Genomic DNA, 24,344 nt, shown 5'->3' with positions numbered 1-24,344 from the left:
TTGAGAGACAAGCTCAATCTCCAAAACCTAGTGATTGGCTTGAGGGGTCGTGTTAAGGTATGTGCTGATCAGAACAGGGCGGACAAGCAAAATCCCCATAAGCCCACATTGGACTTAAGGAGGCATGTACATGTAGGTGTTGAAGGTGGGCCACCCAGCAAGGCATGTGGCTACATACATCAACATCAATATGGTAATGTGATGCTGAATATAAACAATGAAGAAAGGAAACTCTTGGCAAAGGAAAAGAATGAGGAAACAAACCTTGAAGAAGGTAATATGATGCTAAATAGAAATGTTATAGTAGGCCACAGCGAAGAAAGGAATTCTCATCAAGGACAAGAATAAGGAAACTAACATAATACCTTGTGAGAGAATTCTCTTTTGGAAATCTTTACGTACCTCTGCCTTGTCAATGTTAGCAACCTTCCTTCTCATGAGACTTTTAAAATGTAAAGTCTCTATGTATGTATAGATATAAAGCCATGCGAGCTGAAGAGCAAAGAAATAGAAGCAAGGAAGAAAAGATATCTTCCATCATGAATGCAGGCACCTTTAGTCAAAGCACGTAAAAAGTGTTTTTCTGTGTACTTGTGTGTATTATCTATCTACCGATCTTTTCATTGTTGTCCAACTTATTTGTATATAACAGCTTAGCACCAATGCTCACATGCACATGGGAGGTTCGGGATCAAAGATTTTTATTGGTGTGACATGTTATGTCGCATCTGTAACACAAAAGTTGGCATTATTATTTAGTGATGCCTCGACCAGAGCACTAACAAGGGTCTGCAAATTAGCATTATCAATAACTTTTATTTTTTTGGGTCAATATCACCTCATGAGCAAAGGAACTGGACCACGTTTGGCTTAGAGAGGGCAGGTCACATGTGCTTGGTGGCCATCTATCCTGCATGACCCCATCTTCTAAGCTGTCAAGCACCTTTGCTGACCAAAACGAGTCCTCAGCAGTATTCCGAGGACCCATTCCTTATTGAAAAATGTGCTCCACAACTATTTATTTCAATATAAAACGGAAATTATTTATGAAGGCATGTTTTTTGCAGAAATTTTGTAAACAGACTTATGTTTTCTGAAATTTTTATAAAACCTCACAGTCATCCACACTATATATATATATATATATATATATATATATATATATATATATATATAGAGAGAGAGAGAGAGAGAGAGAGAGAGAGAGAGAAGAAGGGTGTATCATCAAACACCCATTTTGTTTACGAATTTGTGATGAAAAAGTGATTTAGAGGCGGTCAAGACCACTGCTAAAAAGCCTTTATTTTTGCGTACAGTGTGCATCCGAGTCTCTCTCTCTCTATATCTATCTATCTATCTATCTATCTATATATATATATATATATATATATATGTGTGTGTGTGTGTGTGTGTGTGTGTGTGTGTGCGCGTGTGGATTAATATTTAATGCCTTTGAAGACATCCAATTATATGAAACAATTGAGATAAAAACCATAGGTTCATGCTTTATCAACTCAATCTGATCACATAGATGTGTTCAGAAAAGATTTTTTGCCAATCCAAAAGTATGATTTTTTGAATCATGAAATTTTAGTGCATCGTAGACCATTCATTTTTTAAGCCTTAAAATCACCTGATTATGTGTCACAATCATATGATTTAAAACTTATTTCCTATTAAACAAACATTATAAGCCACATCCATAAGATTTAATTTACAAAAAAGAACTAAAACATATGATTTTCAGCTCAATAGTTCTATATAATTTGGTATTCTCAAAGGCACCATATATATATATATATATATATATATATATATATATATATATATATATATATATATATATATATATATATATATTATGTGGGTGCTTCTATGGTGGTACTTTACCACCATAGCTTATCATGGTGCACACTTGATTTACATAGATCAATGTACTAAAAGAAAATTCCAACCATGAGATCTTGTATAGCATGTTTTATTTATTATATTTATATGTTAAAGTTGACTTGAATATGATGTTTTATACAATTTGTAAGCCACTCTTATTTTTATGAATTGTGAGTTTTTGCTTTCAAACTTCTTAAAAATGAAACATTATAAGCCACATCCATAAGATTTAATTTACAAAAAAGAACTAAAACATATGATTTTCAGCTCAATAGTTCTATATAATTTGGTATTCTCAAAGGCACCATATATATATATATATATATATATATATTATGTGGGTGCTTCTATGGTGGTACTTTACCACCATAGCTTATCATGGTGCACACTTGATTTACATAGATCAATGTACTAAAAGAAAATTCCAACCATGAGATCTTGTATAGCATGTTTTATTTATTATATTTATATGTTAAAGTTGACTTGAATATGATGTTTTATACAATTTGTAAGCCACTCTTATTTTTATGAATTGTGAGTTTTTGCTTTCAAACTTCTTAAAAATGAAATCTTATGGTACATTAGACATGATAAAATCTTATAATATAGCAAATAGGTATTAGATTTACCATTTGGTGGCTAGATCTATACAAACAAAAGTTTGTATTACCTTATGGGTATCATGGTGTATAGAACCGCCATATATTTTCCACACACATATATATGGATTAATTTCATGGTCAATCCAGTTTACGAGATAGGGGTAATGTTTTTTGAGGTTGCAATCGATTTTATTAGTTCCTGAAGTTTTCTCTTTCGAGCTAATTCTTGCACCCTTTCTAGTACATTCTTCTCTTAACACCTGTTTTACTCTCATTAGCTACGACATGAACTAGTGTCATATATAATTACCGGGTCAGATTCAGCTCGGTCAATCGTGCCTGACCTAATTGTTTATTGGATATCCACACATCTGGAGTCCAATTGAAAGCTCATCCTGATCCAAGTCAATTCAGCTCTCTACTCGCATTGATCTGGTATGGGTTGACCATGCCAGACCGAATGGGTTCTGGCTGGTCCATATTTTTACTCAATGCATACCGTACCAATTGATGTAGCTAACAATAAACAGAGGTAGTCGTTATGTAGCCTTGATGTAAACCGTCATGACACGGGCATCATGTGAAGAATGGCCAATTAGGTTTTGAATTCTAGCCATGTTGCCTTAGATAAAAGGAAAGAAGAAGTGGCAGATGACCCAAGCCATTATCTAGTAGAAGACTTGAGACGAGTTTGGTTGCCACTATAGCATGACCAACTTCATGAACTGCAATTGTTCTATTCTAGTGGAAGCATACAAGTTCATAGGTTTGAAGTAGCAAGAGATCTTGAACTTGAGCACCAAAGAGTCGCATACTTGGCTCGGTATGTCAGCTTAAAACGTTTAAGGTGATCAAAATAAGGGTGTCAACGGGTCGGGTTTGGTTCGGACCCAGGTGAAACCAGACCTGGCCCCGGTTTTTGGTTACGGTATCAGGTTCCGACCCAAGTCTAATCGGACCAAAGTTCAGTATCCAGGGTATATGTCCTTTGCTGTAAGGCCGAAATTAACAATGGGCAGACTTTCCTGGTGGGCAGAGATTGGGGGCGCGTGGGAGGACGTGCACCTCAGAGCTGGAAAATTTCGACATGATAAAAAAAAATCTTGTCGTTTTCCTCGTTAAAAAAATGGAAATTTAAAAAAAAAAAAACTACCTAAACTGTTAGTGATAATAATAAACATATCTAAGTTTTGAATATTGTTAAAAGTGCACCCTAATTGAAAAGAACCTAGGATTTTTTCCATCATAGTTACTGTCAAATTTGTACTGGAATTGCCATTTCTCAAAAAAAAAAAGTGTTTAAAAAAAACACATAACAAAGGAAATTTGACATTAAAATGGTAATTTCATCCTCAACATTCAACTTGGGTGTCTGTGATAACCCAAGTGAAAATGATTTTTTTTCAGAAAAAATCCAATTGAAAATGACAAAAAAGGTAGGTTTGATTAATGTTACATAATTTATGTGCTTTTTTTAATATTTTTGAAAACTTTAGTGTACTGTTTTTTTTATTGTGGCTAATATTCTAGGTGCATTTTTTAAATTCCCGCCTCTCCTCTCCACTCACTCCAAAAAAGGGGAGAGGGAGAGAGCCCAAAGAAATACAACATTACCACTCACTAAGATCAACAAAATGTTAAACCCATGAATAAGAAATACAACATTACCACTCACTAAGATCAACAAAATGTTAAACCCATGAATTGAACAAGATCAAAAGCCAAAAACAAATAAAATTGAACAAGAGCAAAAGCCAAAACAAATAAAAGAAAGCAGAGAGAGAGAGAGAGAGAGAGAGAGAGATCATAAACTTGCTAACGTTTCTTAAGGATCTAAATTACAACCCTAACAACCGTGGCAAGTTCAGTTATTGATGGCAGGCTTGCTTAGTATTCTTTATATGTTGCAAGATTATGAATGTCAGCATAAGTTCCAGGCAGAACTTGAACTAGGTGGATAAGTTGTTACTTGCAAGCCTCCTCCAAGGCTCTAGTAGTTGAGTTAATATAACCAATTGAATCCCACACCAGGGGGGTAGCTTTGGACATAGTTGCTTGAACCGAGTACCTTTAATAAAAGGTGCTTGGTACTAATGTTCCTTGAGTACCAATTGTCCTACCTGGCTAGGAACATGAAAGTTTGAGCCTGAGTCCACTGAGCTTCTTGGCACCAAGGTTACTCAAGGCCAAATGGATTTCATATAGCTAATGTCTGCAAATACACTTCTCATGCCAGCTAGTTGAGAGTATCAATGACAAGTTCACTAACCAAAGCGCTCGGCACGGTTTATCCAAGACGGGTAGGTCCATTTCACCTGCCTATGCCCCTACTTCCCAGTCCCAACGGGGCCTTCACATGCTTAATGGATCATGATTTTAGACCAGGGTCCAGCCTGTCCGCAACCGTACTTCTCGGGTTTTTTCTCTGCCATGAAAGTGGGTTCAGGCCTCTGAGATCACGTGGTTTGACATACATTGACACAACCAGTGGGTCCAAGACCCACCGATTATTAATCTCTTCTGAGATCATGTGGCTGATGTGTATAATCAATGGGTCCAAGTCCACCGCTTCTGGATCCCCACATGCGGCTACCATTTGGAGCCACGCCCACCGTTTGTTTGCCCTTAATCCTCTCTCTTTCTCTCTCTCACCTAATTTACTATCACAACACCACAATTTTTCTATAGCCTGACAGATTTCGCCTACGACGGTGAGAGTGTGGAGCAGGGAAACAAGACCAGCAGCTCTCTGTTCGGCTCGGAAATTAGTCTCAGTGAGTTGAGTTACCAGTCAGCTTATTTAGGTAAATAAGTTATAGAATGAACATGGCAATCTCGGCTCAGCTCGGCTTGTAATACATATAATATATATATATATATATATATATATATATATATTAAAAAATACTTAAAAATATGTTTTTATAAAATGAGCCAACTTCAGATCAGCTCATAAAACTTGGCTCGTGACAACCTGACGCGCTGAGCTGAGCCCTAGCTCAGCTCATTCGGCAAATTTACCAGAATCAAAGTGGCATTGAATTCCCTACCCGGAGAGAGAGAGAGAGAGAGAGAGAGAGAGAGAGAAAAGTGGGGGTTCATTTCCAGTCATACACTATGTCATCCCCCATCTTCATACCCCTTTTAAATCTTATGATGCAAATTTGTTTTGAGCATATCTGACCATATAGACGGATGCATCATGGTCCTGCATGTAATAAGAAATAACCCTTGGATCGTATGTTTTTTGATGAAAAAATATGATTTTTTTTAGATCACAAAATTTTTGTGTTCTGTCAACCGTTAGATTTTTTAATCCCCAAAAATTAATCCTACACACGTCTGATTTTGACAATTTAGTTGTCGATCTTCACTAAGTGAATGATGTAGATCATATCTATGGAATCGGATTTGAACAAAACAACTTGCATCAATCAAATCTCAAGGGGTATGAAGATAGAGATGACTGAGAAAAAATGGTAATGGTGGGATGCAGTAGGCCACCACGAAGAGAGAGAGAGAGAGAGAGAGAGAGAGAGAGAGAGAGAGAGAGAGAGAGAGTGCTGCTGCTAAGAGTATAGTGGGGCTATATGGTCCACATTTAAAGCAAGCAAGCCACACCAGCTGGGCACTTTAACCTTCTCCTTGACCATATACAATAACACTACGTCATATCAATGGCACCAGCTGGGCGAAAACGAGGGATCATGGAACTTTAACCTTCTCATATTGACCATATTCAATAATGACCATATGCAATAATGACCATATGCAATAATGACCATAAGCCATGCTAACTCAATTTCCCACAATGTATTTGTACTTCTAAGCACTGTAAACCATAGCTTGCGTTGGCTTCACTAGACTTGACCTAGCTTATCATTTCAACTAGGCCTAGTTATTAACGGTCAACACCATATTCATGTCTACCAGCTGGAGGACCAGTACTTGCACCAACAGGCCCGAGACTCACTTTGATGAACAACACATTTGCCTTCGCTTTCAAGAATGTCTAACCCTAGCATATATCTGCACTTACTGACAACCACTGGCTGGTGTGGGAGTGACGTAATTGTGAACGTTTGGTAGTGAGAGTGGAGGAAGCTGACACAAGTATATATGAACCATCTAAAATCATTTTTGCTTGATGAGCTGACTTGCTTTTAAACCGGGTTCCCAATCTTGAACAACCTTTCCCTTCTAACCTCCAATACATTTACATCTCACCTTACTCATTGATAGCAGGATACACTTATAAAATGAGACATGTATCAATCATGCACATAATAAATCTACAAGTTGTTCTATAAAAAAATTAATAATTAAATATGCATGTTGAGCAACTTAAGCACATGTATGCATTAGGCGACAGCAATGGAAGCATAAATGTGTCCAACCATACATAAGAAGACTCTCATCGAATGGCAAGCAGTACTCTTTAATGGACAACCAATTCAATGAAGGAAGAGAACCAACTTCCTACTCTCCTTCTTTAATGTCAATCAAATTAATGCAATATACTAGAGCCAGATAAAGATTTGCTAAAAATGAAAAAATATAGAGAAACAAGGGAGTATATAGTACACAACAACCACATTTTTTCTGTATCTAGCTCCATAAAGTAGGAAATTAACAGGAAAAATGAAAAGCCTAGCAGTTAAAAGGAAAAGAACTCGGTGATAACATTTTGGCGGTTCCCATTTTAACTATCTTTTTTTTTTTGAGAGGGAAGATCAGTGTTTGAAATGGATATATGCCTATTGAAAAAAAAAACTTCAAAATTTTCACTTACAATTCTCTTTCCTTTTCACTAGCTTTTACTTTTACCCTTGTTACCAACATTTTTTACTTTGACACTTTGAATTTTCTATTCGATGGGAGACCGGCATGTTTTCTTGATTAAAGAAGGGAAATAATTAATTATTTAAAATTTTAAATAGTATACGATATGTTATAATATTTACCAAAAAGGAATAATGTCATTCACGGGTGAGAATAAGGATTAAAGAATGCGACCGCCAAGCTCAGCCTAGCCAAGCCGGGAAGCCGAGCCATTAGACGCCGATTGGATCATTGTTCAAAGGAAATGGGAGCCAGCCACTTGGGTGTGAACCAAAGATGGAGCGCCACTGTTCAACCATCGGCTAAGGGATGGAAACAGTGGGGATTGTCGGCTCAAATGTTGCATACCAAGAATGGCCATCGGATTCTGCACTTCTAACAACAACGAGCTAGTTTCCTTAAAAAAAAAAAAAGAAACAACAATGAGTTAGTTTAGTTCTGTAATCTTCCCTGCTAGCTAATAGAACCAAAATTCATGAACCCTAGTCATTCATTTTAATTTTTAATTAGCAAAGAAAACTCGCAAATTAAACTTATGATTTATGTGGGAAATGGATTTTGAAATATTAATTGTCGATAAAATCGTTTTTTTACTGGTGTTGTATGTCACGAACCAATTGGAAAGAGTTTGAATGAACTTTTGGCATTTAGCCCATGAAAATGACTTTTCTTGTTTTGATAGGTTGTACTACAAATATATTGGATCGAATATGGAAATAAATTCGAGAAAGAAAATTGAGCAATGTTGACAAAACAGCTGAAAAAATAAAAGTACAAAGTGCAAATACCCTCCAAAATTCTGTGGGATCATTAGGCATTATGAAAATATTATATAATAATTTCATATAACAAGGATGATAAATCTAAAAATTTTACGAGATACCAGGGGCATTTTCACAACCCCACGGGTATTAAAGCAGGTGCACTCCAAAAATAGGCCTCACCACCTTTCGCACTCTTTCTCCTTGACACTTCAATGGCTTCCAACCATGATGTCCATCTCTTCTTCCTACTGCTTTTCTGCCTTGCATTCTTCCCTTTTGATTGCCTCTCCCAGAGTTCATATAATAAAGGGGACTTCCATGACTGGCTCTCATGGAATGCAAAAGAATACAAGCAAAAGGCTCTCTTCAACTCATTAGCCATCACCAAACCAACCAACGGCACCCGGAGGAGCATAGACACCAAACTTATGAAGGCTGAGGCCAAAAAGGTGTGGATCAAAGTGGCTCAAGATGGTAGTGGGAATTTCTCCAGTCTGAGGGAGGCAATAGCGAGCATTCAAGAGAACAACACAAGGAGGGTCATCATACAGCTTGGTCCTGGCGTTTATAGGTGCGTTTCAAAATCACCACCTTCTTTTCTTTCTGAGTGTCTTCTTTCTCCTTTCCATTTTCCTGTTACTTCTATCAATAACTCCATTATCTTAAGCAACATAGGTCGTAGACAAAAGACTAAAGACAATGTTCTTTTTTTAGTAGAGCCATAATAGGGAAATGAAGCTCTGCAAGATACACAATGCTCAATATCCAAGGTGGTGGTGTAATGAGCCCTGCAACTGACAGAGCGTACAAAAACAGACCCCGTGTTGAATAGCATCCATCATTTGGATGAGAAAAAGTTAAGGCTTTTAGTCACAAAATGGGATCAACTGCAAACTCGTACAACAAAAAAAAATTTATATTATATTATTAGTATTGAGATCATACATATCCCTAATGTTGTCTGGATATCCAAACCCACTAGGAGCAAACTGGTATCTTTATTTAATAATTCCACCTCCCTCATAATAGATGGGAATCTTCATAACCATAAGGGAGCGTTTGTTTCACTCATTTTTTAGAGAAAGTGAGCCACTGATATGAAAATGACTCCATTTCTCACTGTAAAACAAACACACCGTTTTTGAGGCAGAAATGGTTCAAGAGAAATAACTTTTTCTTTCATTATGTTGTTCACATGAAAGTATGATCATACATCCCCCCCAATTCTGAGGCTGCTTTTTTATTTTTGTTCACTTATCATGAGACAAACACAAAACTACGCATTAAAGCTGTTTTACATGATTTTACATCATGTTACAGTATTTACCGGATGTTGCACCTGGTCATGCTATACAGGACACATGAGGTTCTTCAAATTAATTTTAAAAATGATAGTTATGTATACTTTGAAATAGTACCAAGCTCAAAATCATGTATCTAGTGTTTTATGCCAAGAGGTGTGCAAACTCCAAAGGTCAAAATTACACATGAATACAAGAGAAAAGTTGGAGGAGATTTTGGGTAGTTCTCAAAATACTAAGGGGGCGTTTGCTTGTCATGGAAAACTCTCCTTTTCCACGGAAATGCATGGATGCGAGTGCATTTTCGCAGGGCCGAAAATGACGAGATGGTGGATTCACATCGACGGGCGTGTCAAAATGCACGTTGGATCCCCATTTCCGTGGAAAGCGTTCCAGTTGAGGGGGTCCGATTCTGTTTCCACGGAAGAAGTGCTGCGGCTTCCTCATCCGTGACATGCAAAGGTGCCCTAAAGGTCGCAACAGACAGCTGTCAGAACTTATTTTTCGAATATATACGGATGCTATTTTTCAAGTTTCAACGCTCTTAATCAAAACGTCCACCGAGTGCATTAAATGAAAACGTCCACCTTTTACCTTTTCTTGTCACTTTTATATTTATAGCTTAGCTCTCAAAAAAAAATATTTACCTTCATTCCACTATTTTTTTTTTTAAAGGCAAGCTGGGGTTAGGCAGACCCCCTACCATATATCTCTCAAGGCCCATGTGTCAGAGGGATTCGAACCTGGGCCTTCAGCTTGGCACAGAACCCCGCTTACCACATGGGCCTTCATTCCACTATGTTTAATTTTCTTTATTGTAGTTGTTTTTTATAACTCGCTCTTTTCTTAATTCATACAGGTTATCTTTTATTTTCCATTGTTTTTCTTTTCATTAAAATGAGTAATTGCGTACACAAAAGGAGGGGATGACAGAGACCAAAGTTTGTCTTGTGGATACATTGTTGCTTCCTTTTAGAGGGATTCCATGTGTCTTTTTTACTTTGCTTCTTTAATCAAGTCCATTTTTTTGTAAAAGTTTTGAGGCTCATACAGCTCTCTTAGCAACCAAAACTGGATTTGACCAGACCTATGTCCGCATCAAAATAAATTAAAGATCCAGTGGGTGGGATTGATCAGTTCGAGAATTCTGGGATTTCCAGTCATCATGAATTTGGTTACAAAAAAGCTATATAAACAGGATTACTGAAGATCATAAAATTGGCCTTGCATGCCCCCACAAAATTCCAAAAATTGCACTTTGCTTCAGACCACAAACTCATTCACAAATTTTAGATAGTCTCTTTATTTTTTCATAACCAAAATTAAATTTTGATTACAGTCATTTTGGGTTGTCAGAATTCTTTCTTTTCCAGTTGTCCTCAGCAAGGTTCTATCTACATTCATTTTGGGGGTGACAACATCCTTTCATGTCCAGTTGTCATCTGGGTTTGGTTCTAAGCTCATAGAAACAGGTCATATTCTAACTTAATTAAGGACCCCGGTCAGCTTGATCAACTTGGTATTTAAGATAACCGATATTTTTTTATCTTTTAATATTAAATTTTTTATTAAAATAATACTTAAAATCATTAAAAATAATATTAAAATATTAGCCATAGTTCTTTAAAAATATATATTAGCTGTATGTGTCAGTGTCAGTGTCAGTGTCCCAGCGTGTTTGTGCGTGTCATGGGGGAGGCGTGTCCCCGTGACATATACCAAAGGTGATGGTTAGGGTAACGGAATATTTGGTGAATATAGCTGGATTGGTAGCATAACCATATGCTATCCACTGGCATAATTAATTACAAGATGGAGAATATATATATATATATATATATATATATATATATATATATATATATATATATATATATATATATATATATATATATATATATATATATATATATATATATAGAGAGAGAGAGAGAGAGAGAGAGAGAGAGAGAGAGAGAGAGAGAGAGAGAGAGCTGAACATATTAGGCTCCCTTATCTCGTTCTGCCTTATGATAGATCTGAATCGTTATATGTGTTTAGCATGCTTTAGTGGGAATCGACTCTTGAATCATGTTTTTTTGGACAAAAAAATATATTTTTATGAGCCAAAAAAAATGATACCTTGGTAGCCATTGATTTTAGATGACCAGAAAAAAGCTGTATACAGGTCAGATTCTGGTGATTCAAAATCTTGTTCCTACTAAACAAAAATTATAGATCACAACTATGGTGTTAGATGCGAGAAAAAACACCAAAAACTATGATTTTTAAAAGTGCCGAACCAACGTATTATATATATATATATATATATATATATATAGAGAGAGAGAGAGAGAGAGAGAGTGGTAGGTGTGCAAATACCGACGAAATGCTTGTAGTTGTCCATCACTGGACTCGATGGACAGACAGAAAAAAATGCAAAAAAGGGCCAAAATTTCTCTATTTGCTTGTTTTTTTCCCTTTAGCAACGGGTTCTTATAAAACCAAAGCATGTAGATCACATCCGTACGGTTAGATTCAAGAGAAAAGAACAAAAAATTCATGAAAATCGTGGTTCACACATTAGTTTTCATATTTTCAGTTCCTATATATATATAGAGTGGTAGCTACTTGACGAAAATGCACGTGCATTGAGCATCCGTCGCATATGCGTGATGGATTTTCAATGTGTGTCCGTTATAGAAAGGACCTTTAGCGGTGCTTTAAAGCACCGCTAAAGGTCAAAAAGACTTTGAGACCTTTAGCATGGCTATCCAAAAGTGCCGCCAAAGGCCCTTTACACACAGCAGTGCGCTGAGAGAGAGATGAGAATAACGTTGAACAGTAATTTGTCCGACCGTACTTGGATGTGCATGATCAGTGGCGGTCGTGACTGCTGCTAAAGGCCATTTTTCTGCCTAGTGCAGCAGTCAAAGACTGCCACTAATTCACTTAAATCAACGCTGGACGCGTGTTCGACCACACATCCGACCTTATAATATACTCTCTTTTTTTGTGTGTGTGGTTTCTACTTCCTCCCAGTAGAAGGGTGTGGACGGTTTTAATTTTCTTTTAATTTTCAATATTTTTTGTGCTTTTTTATGAGAATCTAACCTTTCATATATGATACGATCTACATGGTTTTTTTAGTAAGAATTGGCTTTTGGATGATCCAATTACAATATCCGAGCAGGTTTTTATAACGCTTCAAAAAATCAGTAGCCCCAAATTTTCGTAAATTTCAAAGCTCACCAAATCAATTTTTCATAATTGACAAAACACAATCCACCAGTCAATTTCTAACAACTCATGCTGGATACGTCTATGAGCTTTGATTTGCAACACCAAGACTTTTAAATATTGGGAATCAGCGCTGCCCATACTGTGTGGATGGTAGGAGAAGCCAATTTCTCATATAATGTGTGTGTGTGTTTTGATGATCATGATGTTGTTATTCTCATCATCGTTTCTATGAAAATTTATTAATTGTGAAATGTGATTATAGGGAGAAGATTGTGATTAAGAAAGGACTGCCCTTCATCACATTCATGGGGGATAGAGAGAACCCTCCCTTAATCACAGGGAACGACACGGCTGCCACACTAGGTCCAGATGGTCTACCCATGGGAACATTCCACAGTGCCACCATCGCCATCAATGCTGATTATTTTGTGGCCGCCAACATAAGGCTTGAGGTATGCATACACATCCCCTTCCATCTCACATTTGTTCAGTAGTTAAATATGCTTTATGGTTACCATCTTAACTTTTAATTATTTGAGTGATAAAGAATTGTGCTTGTACATTGGTGGGTGATGCCAATTAACTAGCCATTTTGAATCGTGTCCCCCCCCCCCCCCCATTAATTATTGCTGTCACCATCATCTTTTGATCTTATCCCGGACTAAGAATTTTGCTTGTTGGATGCCCATATCATACTTGAGAAAGAGAGTCTAAAAGGTTAAAAATCATTTTTTTAAGCATGTCATGAAATAATTGGTTGGAAGTTATAATTTCTCTTCATGATAAGACTGAGATGCACATTTGTTAGTTATGCTTTTGGACAAGAAATCATGCAAGAAGTTGATGATGATTGATATGGTTTGCTTATAACATCGATTCCAAAGAGTAACAAGAAAAAAAAAATTGGTTGGCCTGTTTTTTTCAGAACACCGCCCCATACCCAGAGGTTGGAGCAATAGGAGGACAAGCAGTGGCACTAAGGATCTCCGGCAACAAAGCAGCATTCTACAATTGTAGCTTCTACGGCACCCAAGACACGCTGTATGACCACAAAGGATTGCACTACTTCAAGAATTGTTTTATCCAAGGATCGGTGGACTTCATTTTTGGCTATGGAAGGTCTTTATATGAGGTGGGTCACCATTACACTTTCTAACTACTCTTGTGTTTTTGTTTGTTTTACCTTTTGGTAAATACTAAATAAATTCTTGGTAAGTTTCCTACTGTTTAAAATGAAATAGACCTTCATGAATTTCCATAATAAATTCACATATTGATATTTCTAGTTTTCCATGCTCACTTTGTTGCGGTACACTAAATTCAGGCAACCTCGCTTTTCGAAGCACTCAGGTGTTGAGTAATCTTATAAACTCCCTTGTTCAAGTAGCATTTTCTTACAGTAATTTTGATTTTTTTTTACCGTTTCTAAAATTTTGTATTTGCTAAATTTACTGCCTCTACTAAAACTTCATACTCAACTTAGCAAACTAAGACGGAAGATATGATTCATACTCAACTTAGCAAACCAAGACGGAAGACATGATTTTCCTTTAATGAATTTCTCTAAAAAACAAGATTTTCCTTTAATGAATGATTTGTTAAATCTGCACATCCTTTAATGAATGATTTTCCTTAAAAAACAGACAAGCATTCACACACACACACACAAACGGTGGGTATGGAGGTCCTCTTCCTCCTCGTTCTCCTTCATATCGAGAGAGAGAGAGATGGTCCATGCTTACCGTGGTGCTCCCCACCTACGCGTCTGTCTACAGAGGTCAGTGCGGCGCAAGATCAATGCTTTGTATTATTAACCCAATCTTTAGATCTTTTGCCCTCTTTCACAGGTGCACCAGTAAATTTTAAAATTTGAGGCTGAAAGTTACTTTTGTGCTATTTGGTCAATTAAGTGATGCAAATTAAATTACTGATGTTTTCTTATTCTCTCTCTCTCTCTCTCTCTCTCTCTCTCTCTCTCTCTCTCTCTCTGTGCATGTTTGTGTCCCCACAGAACTGCTATTTGAAGTCAATATCCAGAAATGTGGCATCTCTCACAGCTCAAAAGCGAACAAATGTGTCCTTGGCGAGTGGCTTCTCCTTCTTGAACAGTGAGGTGACGGGCAGTGGGTTTGTATACCTGGGACGAGCATGGGGCGACCACTCAAGGGTCGTTTTCTCTTACACTTACATGGACAAGGTTGTCGTACCCGAGGGATGGAACGACTGGGGCATTCCTGCTCGAGAATCGTAAGCCAACTTCTCTCTCTCTCTCTCTCTCTCTCTCTCTCTCTCTCTCTCTTATATAGGCCATTTGGAATGTCACCAATTCTTGCATATATATAGTTTACATTTACATATATACATTTAAGAGATAAAACAAAACCAAAAATGTGGTTTTTGCCGTTGGTTAATTATGAAAATTTTGAAAATACGTGGCTTATTTAGCTTGATTTTATTTCCTTTGGATTTTAAAATAAGTTAAAATGATATCTTGTCAAAGTTTGGAAAACAAGTCGTGGCAGCTCTTTTTACCGACTCCTCTTGAATGCCAAAAGCTGGCTTAAAAAATGCAGTTTCACCTTTGTGTTAAGTCCAAAAACACCCTTGATTGGTAAGAAAAAACTATGCCATTATCTTTAAAGAAACAATACTTGCTGGAGTTCATCCCTCCAAATTATGAGAATATGATGTCATTCATGTTCGTTGGATCTGCTAGCGTTTTCAAGCTTTATATGTGCCTACACTGCATAAAAAAAACTGGGCATCATTATTGATGAGTGGGTTAATTTTTGCTTTTGTAGGAGTGTGTACTATGGAGAGTACAAGTGCAAAGGACCAGGCGCAAATATGACAGAGAGGGTGCACTGGGCTAGGATCCTTACTGATAAAGAGGCCTCGCCATTCTTGGGCACCTACTATATTGATGGGGACAAATGGCTCTTGAGTCTAGCTTAATATTGTCTAGCTAGTTTGCTCCTCTTGCTTCCCATATTCCATGGAATTCGTTTAGGTCCTTCTCTTGATTTTTTAATATCTATTGGACATGGGATTGGGTTTCACATGCTCGTGAAGCAAAATGAGTCATATAATATTTCTTGTGTGAATTGACAGAAAAACAGTACTAGCTTGTACATGTGTGTGTTTATTTGAGAGAGTTATTTTCTTATGAAAAATTACAGCCTTGTCAAGTAAAAGCACTGCGACAAATACCTCCACACATCGCGATATCTTTCAGAAATTGTTATAATTATGAAAAAACATGACATTTTCAAACTTTTGCCCTATTCTGAAAATATTGTATTTTTTATCTAGCAATATTAACTATATACAATGTTTTGTTAAAATAATTGTAACTTTTTAATGTATTTATGCTTTTAAAATTTCATGTAAGATGATATTTCCCAGGAACTTCTCAAAAAATAAAAATTTTAAATTATCGTAAGTTTTTTGCATCACTAAGATAAATCTTGAGTATGAGATTTGTGACATCCAATAGAAAGAATAAGGTTAACCAATCGATTGATGTTGAGCATGAATAATGGTTGTTGGGACTCAAGCCAGTTTGTGTGGACTCATTAACCAGCAATAAATATATTTTACATATATCTTCTATCATAGAGCATAGGTGGTCGAAGTATTTGGTTTGCAAACAATAAGCTTGTGAGTTCAAATCCTATTAAACCTTGGAATTAATTTATTTATGTTGTAAATAAGCTGGTTTAAGTTTGGTGCAGCACATGAGTCCAAATTCTATTACTTTCAATTTTGAAAATTGTATTTTTTTGTAAAGATGCCAGATCGAAATCAGCTCGTTTAACTAATGCTCACTATGAACTCAAGCTTAACTCAGCTTGCCACAACGGATCGAGTGTGTACACCCTCTGTTTGGCTAGTTTACCAGCCAAGTTAGACTTGTGTCAAAGCACTCTTGCCTACTTATTGATAAGGACAATCTACCAAAGGGTTGCTTCTTACGCTTTTATGAACATAAATTCAAAGAATTTGTGACAAAAGTTTGTTGTCATACGACAGCATTTTCATTCACTTGGGAATGATTGATTGTTACTAAAGTACAAAGTAAGTACTTTCTCGTGTTTTATATATATATATATATATATATATATATATATATATATATATATATATATAGTTTATTTATTTAATACAGATTATTATACCAACAATCTAGTTGGAATCTCATGATACAAGTTGTTCTAACCCAATCTAGCATTGTAGATGTGTTTAGCATGGTTGATTTAGTAGAAATCGACTAGCGGATCATGTTTTTTTGACAAAAAATTGTTTTTCTTAGTTGGAAAAAATAGGGTTTTTATAGCCATTGATTTTTGCATCGCCAAAAAAATATAAAATAAAATGAAATTTGCCAAGTAGTATGTGCATAGAAATGATTGTAGCAAACTTATATATATTGTACAATGATGTCAGACAGTGGTATACATTTGTTTGGATGGAACTAGCTACCAAATCTTTGGTCTAACCATACAGATGTATTTACATGGTTTATTTTACCATGTTATAAGGTTTTATCATTTTTTTAAGGCCAGCTGGGGTTAGGCGGACCCCTACCAGAACAACAGCCGCCCCATGTGGCAGAGGGATTCGATCCTCGTCCTTACAGGGGCCCACTTACCACATGGGATACCACCTCGGTGGTAGATTTTGTCATGTTTAATACACCATAAGATGCCATTTTTTAGATTGTAAAAAATCAATGCCTCCTGTTTCATGAAAATAATTTTCTCAAAAAATTAATTCATGAAGATAAGGGCGGTTTAAAAATGATATGAGTAATATCATGTCTGGGTGAACTTTAACACGTGAAAACAGTAAATACAACTTGCTAAACATGATCCAAAGCTTAGATTTTGCTTTTAGAGCTCCAGTCCATGTCGGTCAAGTGAGTGCCACCATAAGTGGTACAACATTACAATAGAAGTACCTTGTGTCTATATACATGCATTGAAAATATATTGTGGTCATGTACCATGATACCTTATGATGGTATGCGCCATTGGTTTTATGGACCTTGCCACCAAATGTTAAATCTAAACATACAGATGTATTAAACATTGTTTATTTATTATGTGTGGAGGTTTAATTGTGTACACTGTTAGCATAAAATAGATTGTGGAAGAGTCACTTACTAGATGCGGCCTTGGACTATCCGAACAACATTTCGGTGGATGTGGGTGGTCGGCATTCTCCTCAGCCAATCGACGCCCTCAATGAGCCCAAGCTAGAATGTCGAGAGGTGAGTAGGACCCTTGAACCCAGAGAGATAAACACTACAAGAAACCTATGGATTAGCGACAACCTAAATTCATCGTTAATCCGACGCTAATCCATCGCTAAACAGTTTAGCGACGGATTAGCGTCAGATTAGCGATGAAAAACTTTCATCGCAATTTTTTCGACGCTAAGTAGTGCCAAAACTTATCCACCGCTAATTCTGTCGCTAATTTGCGATGGATTAACGACGAATATGATCCATCGCGAGTCCTTCGCTATTTTAAATTAACAATGGATCATATCCGTCGCTAATCCGTCATTAAATTTTAAAAAAAAAAAATTTTAATTGCTCGTTGCCGACGCGTTCTCCGGCAAGAAGCAATTTTTTTTGCACAACCGGCGGGTTCCGGCGTCAGAACGCTCTTCCCTTAACAATCGCGATGAACCGGCGCTGCCTCCAGTTGCATCTTTCTCACCCTCTCCCTCCGCCTCTTCCCTTCACTCTACGGCTTCTTCATCCTCCTCCTCCACGTGACCACCATCGTTGCCGCCACATTTAACTGCGCGTCGGCCACCAGCGTTGCCTCGCACACACACTGGTACACCTCCCACATGGTGTCAACCGTGATGATGGCCATATTCGAGGGGTCGGTGTCGATGCTCATCTTCACGTGGACGGGAGACTTCCTGCAGTCCCTCAAGTCGTACGTCAGAGAAGACGACGCAGAGGTGATACTCAAGCTCGCAGGGGGTCTCTACGTGCTTATATTTTGCATGGAGTGGGTGGTGTTGTGCTTGGCATTCATAATGCGATACAACGCCTATGTTGTTGAACCGACACGTTCCGGCATCGGCGACTTCGACAGGCTCCAGTGGCTCCCCAACAGCAGCCTCCTCTTCGTCGCCACTCTCTTCGACTCCGGCAAGCTCCAGGTTTAAATCGAACGGAAGGGAAAAACAAAGGGAGAAAAAATTTTGAACAGAGGGAGGGAAAATTTCGCGCCTCAGGTGGGACGAAAATTAGCGACGGAATTAGCGTGGGAATTTTTCCGTCCCTAATCCGTTGCTAATTAGCGACTGATTAGGGACGGAAAAAATCCCTCGCTAATTCCGTCGCTAATTAGCATTTTTTTGTAGTGTTTTGGCTACAAAAAAATGTTGTCGCTAATCCCTCGCTAATTAGCGATGGCTTTAGCGACAGAGATATTTCCGTCGCTAATTTTGCAAATATTTCAAACATTAGCGACAAATAGTTTTCGCTCGCTAATCCGTCGCAAATTGGCGACGGAAAAAATCCGTCGCTAAGTATCATTTTTCTTGTGGTGAAATCACATATGAATGTGGCACTCATTACACCACTACGGGTCTCCTATTTATAGGAAGATCTGGAGGAGGTCCACAATGGGCACTAACGGAGGTCTCTGATGGGCATGAATGGACTGTTATAAGACCTCATAACTGTTTTGTAACCCCCAATACCCAAGAGCCATACCCATGTATGTCCCTTGATGTGCCCATGTCAATATAGGTTATATTCAAGTTGGATCCGATCCGATCCAAAATCTAACATTCTTCCACTTGACCCCTTGACATGAAAATGCACTTCATCAAGGTTCTATATTGTTATCTCGATTTAATTTTTAGGTGGTTTCACATGCTCTTCTGTAGCACCAGAATGAATGATACGAGTCATGGAGATGAACACATCTATATGAGATGTCATATTTTCATGTACTACTGTATTATTCATTTTCAGTGTTTAGCAAGTTAAGAATACATTTATAAATAGGTTAGTTTTTAACCCATTCTATTGGTCATTTTAATATTGTTATTCTGTTATTCTCTCTTCCCAAATGAGAGATACTTTACACAGAATCAATAATATACAAAAACCATAAAGAATCAATTTAGTTCATAAATGTGATCACATATAATCATAATTTATTGTCACACAATAGAAAGAATCAAATAAACCCATCCTCATTACATGTTGGGAACATAATTTTGATGTTATCCCTTTAGTAAGAAGATTTGCAGTTATTTTCTTCATACTGATTGTATCAATACATACTAAATGATTCTCAGTTCGGCAGTTTCATTATCACAAAAGGACTTCAGTGGTGTCTCAGTAGAGTCTACAATACCAAGACCCGAAATAAAGCTTCCATTCCATATGACCTGAGATGAAATCTCGTTTAAATCAATAATTTTTACCTCAATGTCTTTCAAAAATTCATTTGCTATCATGCAGTGAGAGAGAATAGTCACTCATGATTGCAAAAGCAATAAGCTAAGATTGTTTGAGTACTCTCACTTTTCATAGACAACATTCTGAGCGCTCTCACTTCTCATAGACAGTCTTCTGATCTATTGTATTATTCTCTATATGAGTGAGATAATCGCTCTATATGAGATTTAGATTGAAAAGGTAAATATGAGACCTTTTATTATTCACTTTTTCTAAGGCAAGTATAATAGAGTAATTATCGTTCTACTTTGGTGAAAACAACAATACTTAGAGTTGTTTTGCCTCCTTAATTATCAAGAAATTGACTTCAATTGGTGAAACTTATAGATCATGTAACCAGAGGAAATTCAACATTGTATATTTGGGTATGAACATGCTTCATGTACTAGTATACACAACTACCATTACATCCTGTGTGAATTTGGAAAAAAAAATACCTACCTTTGGGTAAAATCATTGTTTCATAAAATCACACACAATCGCAATATCAAATTTCAATCTCAACATGGTCTAAAGAACCCTCAATCAACACAACTCGGATCACTTTGGTGATTGCCAGAGTGAGTTGTTCGAGTTCTTTTATCATAAGTATATGTAAAGCATGGTCATAATCTCATGCTTAAACAATCATAGATAACACAAAATAACATGAACCACACCTTATATCATGCCAAAATTATCAAAAAGTATGAAATCAATGGCAAAGACATGCATTTACAAGTCATATTCGGGATTGAGGTCTTAAAATGGCCTAAACAAGTTCTTAAAGACCCTAAATTGGTCACTAAAAGTCCTAAACCAGTTAGAAAAACCCTAAATCAATCGAGAAAACCACTAAACCAATCAAGGAAACCTATAAACTAGTCTCATAAACCACTAAACTGGTCCCAGAAAGCTCTGAACCAGTCTCAAGATGTATGAACTGGTTCAAAAAAATATTGAACCAGACCTAATATGACTTGAACCAGTTATGTAAACCTCAGAACCGGTTTCAGAAAACTCAATCCAATTTTAGAAACTATTAAACCAGACTTGAAAGGACCGAAACCAGTTTTAGAATGACCTGAACCGGTCTCAAAAGGACCAAATCGATTCCTAGATCGATTTAGTGCTATATAGTTAATCGGGTCTGGTTCTTGATCTGATCCCACCCAAGGGTCTGACTCAGTCCACCTTAAACAGTAATGGGTTGGACTGGGTCTCAATGAGTCGGGCCCAAACTCGATCCACTTGGAACCCCCAATGGGTCCGGGTACCAAACCAGATCCATCCGGATTGAACTCAGACCTGGTCCCCCACCCCAGTCAGGTTTTACTGTAGCTGCTATTGTAAAAACCTAATAACACTCTCCCAAAAACCAAAAACTCACCCCTGCCCTTAGAGGGTTAAAAAACTTTTTGTTTTTTTCTTAGAGTTTGAGTCTTGGTCAGTTTTTCTTTGAGTTCAGCCTTGGGTTTCGGGTATGTCGTGGTATTTTTCATGTAGAATCAGATTCTATGGTTTGGTCATTTTCTTGGAGTCGTTTTGATCGAGTCTTGAGTCATTTTGGCCAAAAACCTTAGCCGAGTAGGACAGTCGGTTAGAGGTTGGATGTGTAAGTCATGTCTGACTCTTGTTTAGTAACTTAGTTCTTTATTTTCATTAACTAGTCTAGTTTTAATGCCCCCTCCATCTAGCCACCATTGCCAGTGGATGCCACTGACCGGCCACCCTAGCTTTCGACGACCAGCTACCGTTGACCTGGGTCATCCGTCGATGAATGCGACAGTAGAAAATTATTCGATTAGGATCTTGCCCCCTTCAGCCTGCCTTCATGTCGATATCAGCCAACCTCTTCCGCAAATGGTGACAATCGATCTCTAGTGGCCAATCGCCATCGTACCCAGCCATTTGTTGGCAATGGCAACCAGTAGAATGGTTGGATGCGCCAATTGTGGTTGTTCACAACCAGAGTCGTCAGTCGGCTGCCACTGGTTGCTGCCCTCAGGTTGCCATCGACGACGGCTAGTCGTCGGCTGACAGGGCCTGACCTGGCCTTCAGGCACCTGCAGTGATCCATCTAAAGTGCCGGGGGTTGCTCCTTGTAGGGGCTCCTAAAATCTGGTAGAGAACACATATCCGGCAACCCTGCTCACCAACGGTGACCACTACCAGACTCCGTGGGGGGACAATGACTACTACCGACCTGTAAGTGGTATGTCACCGGTCAACGTCTCCCCCGCCACTGTCAACTTCGCAAAAAAACAAAACAGAAATCCAGTGAGGGAGAAAAGAAATGTGATTACAACTTTTTCAATGAGCATTGCATGGATGCCGACACACCCACACCCCGAATACGCGCAACATAAGCGCAGTGTGGGCCCATAACCCAATGATAGCATAAAATGAATCACAGAAGAGTCACTTATTGAATGCGGCCTTGGACGATCTGAACAACACTTCGGTGGAGGCAGGTGGTCGGCGTTCTCTTTAGCCAATCAATGCCCTCAATGAGCCCAGGCCAGAATGTCGAGAGGTGAGCAGGACCCTTGAACCCAGAGAGAGAAATCACATGAATGTGGTACTCATCACACTATTACGGGTCTCCCATTTTTAGGGGGATCTGGAGGAGGACCATAATGCGAACTAGTGGAAGTCCCTAATGGGCATGAATAGACACTTATGAGACCTCATAACTGTCATGTAACCCCCAAAACCCAAGAGCCACACCCATGTATGTCCCTTGATATGCCCATGTTAATATAGGTCACATCCAGGTTGGATCCGATCTGATCCAAAATCCAACATACACTACAAGAGTCAGTTGTGAAAAATTATCAACTCACAATTCTTAAAGATAAGGGTGAGATAGAAATGACAAAGAATCATGTTTTAGACTACTTTAACACAAAAATACTAGCAATCGATTATCCTATGACTGCTAAAATGAGAGCAAATCAGTATTCTCCTAAACATTTGCGAAAATCATTGGACATTTACCATACTATTAGCAGCTCCCCTGTAACGAAACTTGGGTTGTCTTGCAACGAACCATGTGGCATCACTATCTGCCCAACCATGATCAAATCGTTGTTGAAATCTGCACCATATAAGCTGGAATGGTTCCATAAGGGACACGAGTAGTGGGTATAAAGGCAATGTCGAGTGCCAATTAACCTTGATAGTTGAAAGAAAGGGGTGGTGCTTATTGACATTGTCGATGGATGTGTGTCACATCTTACTAGGACTGAGAAATAGAACATACTAAATATGATCCAAGGTTTAAATTTTGCTTTTGGAGCTTAGATCTATGTATATCAAGCTAGTGTGTACTAGTTATGGTGCTACAGTACCACAATAGAATCACCCCTATATATGTGTGTGTGTTGGAACACGATGACCAAAAACCAGATTTTTAAAAATTGAGATCCCAAACCTAGAAGCACTTTCTTAATATTGTTATCTTTAGAACTTTAATCACACTACTTCTAGATTTTTGAAGAAGCAAACTGAAAATTAGTGTGACTGAGTCCCCAAGGTACAACTAAACTTAAACTTCAAGAGAATCACTACTTTCGGACCAAGTGACCTCTCCCACACACAAACTTGCAAGTCAAATGAGAGACAAAACAATAGAAAATAGGAAAAGCTTGAGAATCAAAAAAAATTGATGAGCAAGAAGTTAAAAATGAATAGTTTTTGTAGACTTAGTAAACAAAATGATTTTAGGTAATATATGAGTTTAAATGGCCATAAATCCAATATTTTAAAATTGAATAAAAATAACCCTGAATAGTATCTCACCTTTGACCAACAATCACAAAGGCTCATAAACACCTTTAAATACTTTCAAATGGGCTAAAGAATTTGAAGTTCTACCCATCCAAGTGATCAAGCTTCTTAAGGTCACGGGTCAGCAAATTAATGGAGTTGGAGTTGGATGTCAAAACATATGCCATAATTGAAAGTTCTAAAATTGTTGGAACACAATGGCCAAAATTTGGATTTTTGAAAAATCGAGATCCCAAACTTAGATGCACGTTCTTAAGATCACTATCTTTAAAACTTCAATCACCCCACTTTGGGATTTTCAAAGATGTGAACTGAGAGTTAGTGCAATTGAGTATCGAGGATAGAACTAGGCTTGGACCTCAGCAGTGTCATTGTTTTGCAAGAGCAGGTAACCTCTTCCACACATGAACTTGCAAGCCAAAATGTTAAAAAATAAGAAAAGCTTGAGAATAAG

At 37.7% G+C, this 24,344-nt stretch overlaps 1 protein-coding gene across 1 annotated transcript; it reads left to right on the top strand.

The window, feature by feature from the left end:
- The first annotated feature begins 8,279 nt into the window (after window positions 1-8,279).
- On the top strand, window positions 8,280-15,794 carry LOC149839488 (putative pectinesterase 53). Its single transcript, XM_090004142.1, has 5 exons — window positions 8,280-8,669; window positions 12,884-13,073; window positions 13,547-13,753; window positions 14,633-14,868; window positions 15,423-15,794. Exons 1-5 carry the CDS (start codon window positions 8,311-8,313, stop codon window positions 15,574-15,576), a joined length of 1,146 nt encoding a protein of 381 aa, XP_089860268.1. The 5' UTR covers window positions 8,280-8,310; the 3' UTR covers window positions 15,577-15,794.
- The last annotated feature ends 8,550 nt before the right edge of the window (window positions 15,795-24,344 follow it).

Source organism: Nuphar pumila, chromosome 4, assembly GCF_984573655.1.
Source record: "Nuphar pumila chromosome 4, dmNupPumi1.hap1.1, whole genome shotgun sequence".
In the NCBI taxonomy this organism is placed as follows: domain Eukaryota; kingdom Viridiplantae; phylum Streptophyta; class Magnoliopsida; order Nymphaeales; family Nymphaeaceae; genus Nuphar; species Nuphar pumila.
This window is presented reverse-complemented; position numbering and strand designations above follow the sequence as displayed.

Coding starts and splice junctions, on each gene's coding strand:
- LOC149839488 (XM_090004142.1), top strand. CDS start 8,311: ATGGCTTCCAACCATGATGTCCATCTCTTCTTCCTACTGCTTTTCTGC. Junction 8,670..12,883: donor CTTGGTCCTGGCGTTTATAG/GTGCGTTTCAAA, acceptor ATGTGATTATAG/GGAGAAGATTGTGATTAAGA. Junction 13,754..14,632: donor ATGGAAGGTCTTTATATGAG/GTGGGTCACCAT, acceptor GTGTCCCCACAG/AACTGCTATTTGAAGTCAAT.